General features: G+C 58.7%; 1 protein-coding gene across 1 annotated transcript in view; it reads left to right on the plus strand.

The window, feature by feature from the left end:
* The first annotated feature begins 529 nt into the window (after positions 1 to 529).
* SEMA6B (sema domain, transmembrane domain (TM), and cytoplasmic domain, (semaphorin) 6B) overlaps positions 530 to 5531 on the plus strand; it is a 15226-nt gene continuing 10224 nt past the window's right edge. Inside the window, exons 1-8 of the mRNA XM_008592512.1 lie at positions 530 to 736; positions 1660 to 1803; positions 1990 to 2113; positions 3492 to 3552; positions 3702 to 3764; positions 4093 to 4194; positions 4617 to 4707; positions 5171 to 5290. Coding sequence (XP_008590734.1) covers positions 634 to 736; positions 1660 to 1803; positions 1990 to 2113; positions 3492 to 3552; positions 3702 to 3764; positions 4093 to 4194; positions 4617 to 4707; positions 5171 to 5290 — 808 coding nt within the window. The 5' untranslated portion in view covers positions 530 to 633. The remainder of the gene's footprint in view (positions 737 to 1659; positions 1804 to 1989; positions 2114 to 3491; positions 3553 to 3701; positions 3765 to 4092; positions 4195 to 4616; positions 4708 to 5170; positions 5291 to 5531) is intronic.

Below are 5531 nucleotides of genomic sequence, written 5' to 3' on the forward strand. Positions count from 1 at the left end.
GGGAGGGGGATGGGGAGTGAGTGTTTCATGGGGACAGAGTTTCAGTTTGGGAAGATGAGAAAGTTCTGGAGACGACGGTGGTGATGGCTGCACAACCACGTGAATGTGCTTCATGCCGCTGAGCTGTGCACTTAAAAAATGGTTAGAATGTTTTATGATGTGTGTATTTTACCGCAATGTAAAAAAAAAGGCACATGGCAGCCAGAGCCTCAGGCAGGTGTTCTGGGGAAGGGGTCAGGAGGGCCAGTAGCACGAGGGTGGGGCAGCCAGCAGTGGGGTGGGTGGTCAGGGACCTTGAGTGCCAGGGAGAGGCTGGGGCTTAGACTCAGGGGTGTCACTGGGAACCATGGCTGCAGAGCAGGGGTGGAGCCGGGGAAGGAAACTCTTAAGGAAGCAGGGCCATGTCCCAAGCACACGTGGGATCCGAGCGTCCGCTGACTCACAAATCCTGGAAGCTCGGGGTCATGGGAGGAAACCCTTCTGGTCCACGCAAGGCCTTCCTGTTTTTTGGCCCTGAATGTTCAGAGGCCGGCACTCCCGGGCCGATGTTCCCAAATCACCTTCACCTCCAGGGGCTTGGAATCCCCAAGCCACAAGGCCAGGGAAGGGCTGGGAGATGTCACTGCTGCTCAGATGGGGAAACTGAGGCCCGGGGCCTGCCGGAGACTTGCCAGAAGGACGAGGCTGCTGGGATTCTCATTCGGGGACTCCAGGACCTGGACTACACCCCTTTCTGGTAGGGGGTGCCCTGAATTGTGGCCTTTAGGCATAGTTCCAAAGGGTGAATTCCGCTAACGTTTCATGACTGAGAGGAGCTGGGGGGCGGGTCTCCACTCCACACACCTGGAAGGTTCTACAAAGTTACCTGGAGCCGGAGCAGAAAGCAGGCTCCCTCGAGAGGTAGTGAGGCACCTGTCACAGAGGTATTCAAGCAGAGGACAGAAAGGCTGAACTTGGGGAGGGAGTCAGGTGTACCAAGGCCACCGAGGCCTCTGGCCTGCTGGAGTATTCTGAGATTCTAAATCACCGCAGTTCCCAGTGGTTTATAAAATTCCAAGAGCCCTTGGGCCAGCCCGGTGGTGCACTGGATAGTGCGCCGCTTGGGAAGCGCGGCGGCGTCCCGCCCGAGGGTTCGGATCCCACATACGGACCGGTTCCCGCTCACTGGCTGAGCGAGGCGCGGGAAGCAACACTGAGGGTTGCAATCCGTTGCCGGACACGGAAAAAGACAAAAGACAAAAAAAAAAAAATTCCAAGAGCCCTTGGTTTTTATTTTTGAGCCTTTGAGTTTAAGATTTTTGTGTTTTCATTCTAAGAATTCTTAAATATGTGTTTTGAGGTTGAATTTTTAGCAATAAGCTTTAAGATGTATCTATTATTATAATGATCATTATTGTTAGTTTTTAATCACGAATGCATTTTTGTTGGAAGTCGTTTCCTGGGTTTTCACTTACATGTGGTCATAAAGTTGTTCTGATAATTAAATAAGTGCTAGGTATTATTATTATTATTGCCATTATTGTCATTATTTTTTATTATTATCCCCAGTGGGGAACTTTTCTGGGAATTGACGAGCCAGGCGGAAGCTCGCGTGTGCCACCTGCCGGCTATTTTCGGAACTGCAAGCCCCGCGCTCACCTCCCCGCCCCTCGTCTGCAGGTGTCACCTGCCCGACCCTCGCCATGTGGACCTGGAGAGCGTCCCCTCCCCGCCTGGCCCTGCTGCTCTTGCTGCTGCTGCTGGGGGGCACCCACGGCCTCTTCCCTGAAGAGCCGCCGCCGCTCAGCGTGGCTCCCAGGGACTGTGAGTGGGGATGGGGTGGTGGGGGGAGGTAAAGTCCCTAGGGAGGGTCTTGTTCCCCCAGCTGCGTCGGCTGCACCACCCGGGGGGCTCAGCGGGCCAGGAGCCACCACTAGAAGGGGCATGACCTCGGGCCACCCCCTCCTCAGCTCTGGCCCTGACTCATACCCTTCCTCACGGCTCCCCCAGATCTGAACCACTATCCTGTGTTCGTGGGCAGCGGACCTGGACGCCTGGCCCCCGCAGAGGGCGCTGACGACCTCAACATCCAGCGGGTCCTGCGGGTCAACAGGACGTTGTTCATTGGGGACAGGTATGGGGGACTGTTTGGCGGAGGCGGGGTGTGGGGAGCAGGTGATGACATGTTTGAGAAGTTGCATAATGACCTGTTGCTTGGCTGGGGTGTAAATGTGTGTCTCTGGGTGCTGAAGGCTGTGTGGTTGGAGCCTGGAGCCGACTATTACTAGGTGGGGATTGCTGTTGGGTCAAAGTTCACTGGGTGCCTATAAGGAGTGTTGGAGGGGCACCCTGTGGGAGCAGGGGTCCAGTCAGGGATGAAATAACTACACACATGAATGTGTAATTACAAACTGTGAAAGATGCCATGGGGTGGTCTGGAGGGTTTCTCTGAGGAGGTGACATTTGAGTTGAGACCTGAATGATGAGCCAGCTGTGGGGAAATCTGCTAAAGGATATTCCAGGCAGAGGGAACAGCCTGTGCAAAGGTCCTGAGGCAGGACCATGCCTGGTGTTTGGAGGAACAGCAAGGAGGCCCGTGTGGCTGGAGCAGAGTGAGCGAGGGGGAGAGTGGGAGGGGGGAGGCGGGGAGGTGCTGGGGGCAGGTCGTGCAGGGCCTGGCGGGCCACAGAGAAGACAGGCTAACCCCGAGGAAGGTGGGAGCCATGGAGGGCTGTGGGCAGAGGAGGGACGGGACCTGACTCAGGTGCTCACAGGCGCCCTCTGGTGGCTGCTGTGAGGACAGACTTTGGGGAGCAAGGGCCAGAGCAGGGACCAGGATCGAGGCGACAGGCCTGGTCCAGGTGGAATCCATGGAGGGGAGACGTGGGCACATTCGGGATGGAGTCTGCAGGCAGAGCCAACAGTACTGGCTTCTGGTTGGATGGAGGATGGGAGGGGAAGAGGATTTGAGGGTCCCTCCCAAGGTGTGGTCTGAGCCCTTGGAGGGCTGGAGCTACCCTCAGCTGAGATGGTGGACTTGGAGAAGCAGGTTTGGGGGACCGGTTAGGCCCAGTGTGGCCGTGTTGAGTGTGAGAGCTCGTCAGCCCCCCACCCGGAGCCATCGAGGGCCCCCGAGTCTGGAGCTCAGGCTGGAGACAGGATGGTGGCATCGTCGGGAGGGTAGACGGGGTTTAGAGCCCTGAGAGTGGACGAGGCTGCCCGGGAGGGCCGTGGGTGGAGAAGGGAAGAGGACCCAGCCCCGGGCCGGCGACCCCAGCAGGGCCATGGAGAGACCGGAGGGAAGCCAGGCGAGCGTGGCGTCCGGGGATCCCAGTGAGGATGGTGGGAGGGAGGGAACCAGCCGAGGCAGATGCTTTGGGGAGGATAGGAGGGTGGAGTGACCGCTGGACCTAACACGAGGTCACCAGTGACCTGGAGCAGGGCCGCGTCCTGGGTATTAGCGGGCAGGATTGGTGAAGGCCCCCAGTTCCCTAACTCTGCCCTCCCCCCAGGGACTACCTGTACCGCGTGGAGCTGGAGCCCCCCACGTCCTCGGACCTGCGGTACCAGCGGGTGAGGGAAGGGCGCAGGCCGGAGGGGGGGACAGCAGCTGGGGGGACCTGATGCTGCGCTGGGGAGCCAGGAGGATTCGGCCCTGCCCGGCGGGCATTTTTAGGGCTGTTGGGGACCCCACTCCCCTCACCAGCTGTCTCCGCCCACAGAAGCTGACTTGGCGCTCCAACCCCAGTGACATAGACGTGTGTCGCATGAAAGGCAAGCAGGAGGTGAGTGGGCCCTGGCCACGCCCCCGCCACGCCCCAATCAGCCCTGGCCACGCCCGGAGCGAATCCTCCTCCCGCCTTCCCAGTTAGGACCCTGGTGTTGCCATGGTTATGCCTAGAGCCTGGCCACGCCCCCAAAGTGGTCTTCGTCACGGCCACGCCCACAGCCCTGGCTTTGCCTGTACAGCTGATGCAAAGTATTTCGTTGTCTTGGTCGCTCCCTTGGTCCCCAGCCAGTCCTATGTAGTGGCCACGCCCCCAAAGCGGCCCCAGCCCAGGCCACGCCCACACCCGGGCCACGCCCACACTGACTCCCACCCACCCCCTCCAGGGCGAGTGTCGAAACTTCGTAAAGGTGCTGCTGCTTCGGGACGAGTCCACGCTCTTCGTGTGCGGCTCCAACGCCTTCAACCCGGTGTGCGCCAACTACAGCGTGAGTCCGCGGCGTTCAGATGCCCTGCCCACCCCAGGTCCGCGCTCCAGGCCTCTGCTCACCTGCCCTCCCCTGGCCATGGCCTTTCTCCAGGCCAGGTCACCTCCTACAGGAAGCCTTACTGAAAATGCCCTCCTGCCTCCTCCCCGCAGGCTCAAGAGGGGTCAGTAGTTTCCAAAGGAGGCCTGTATAGGGGTCAGGGAAGCCGTAGCTACTTAAGCTGTGAGAGCCAGTTATAGGACTAATGAGGTTCAACTCTTAGACCCATTAACAGATCAGTTAACTGAGGCCCAGAGAGGTTAAGTAGCTGGCCATGGTCACACAGTGATTCATGGTGGAGCCAGGATCTGCCCTGGAGTGGGGGGCTGGAGGAGCTAGGGGCTACCACGGTATTGGTCACTCAGGCTCTGTTCCCCCTGCAGATGGACACACTGCAGCCTCTTGGGGACAACATCAGTGGCATGGCCCGCTGTCCATATGACCCCAAACATGCCAATGTCGCCCTCTTCTCTGGTGAGTATCCCCCACCCTCTGGGCAAGGTCTGGCATTTTCCACTCTTGGAGTCCAGATCATATAGAAGGCAACAGGGTGACCATTTGTCCAGCTGTGAAATGGGTGGAATCTCAGCCCAGGTTTGGGGCTCAGCTCAGGTCAGTGCTTGCCTGGAGTTGGTGACCAGCTGGGGTCAGGGGCTCAGTTAGGGTCAGGGCTTGGATGGAGTTGGGGTTTGGATGGGGTTGGAGCTCAGCCTGGAGACGGGGGCTCCCTTAGGCTCAGTCCTGGAAGATTGAGTTGTTTTTTTCATGGCCGGCTATATGAGGATCTGAACCCTCGCCCTTGGTGTGTTATAACACTGCACTCTAACCAACTGAGCTAGCCGGCCAGCTGGAGATCGAGTTTTGACCCGCCGAGCCCCTGGCCTCTCTGATCTCATCTCTCACCTGCTTTCCTCCCCCCACCCCACCCCCAATCCAGACGGAATGCTCTTCACAGCCACAGTTACTGACTTCCTAGCCATCGACGCCGTCATCTACCGCAGCCTGGGGGACCGGCCCACCCTGCGCACCGTGAAACACGACTCCAAGTGGTTCAAAGGTGAGGCCAGAAGGGCAGTGAGCCCAGATCTGGCAGGGCTGATTGTTATCAAATCCCCTCACCAGAATAAGAGTCCCAGAGGAGCCAGGGAGGGAACTCTCGTCATATTTGGGGAATCTGTTGGCCTCTTTGAAGATAAAGCTAGAGGAAAGATTTCAGTTGGATCTCAAGTAGATGCTGGGCCGGCCCGTGGCTCACGCGGGAGAGTGCGGTGCTGATAACACCAAGGCCACGGGTTCGG

This window comes from Galeopterus variegatus, unplaced genomic scaffold, assembly GCF_000696425.1.
Source record: "Galeopterus variegatus unplaced genomic scaffold, G_variegatus-3.0.2 Scaffold7981, whole genome shotgun sequence".
Taxonomy (NCBI): Eukaryota; Metazoa; Chordata; class Mammalia; order Dermoptera; family Cynocephalidae; genus Galeopterus; species Galeopterus variegatus.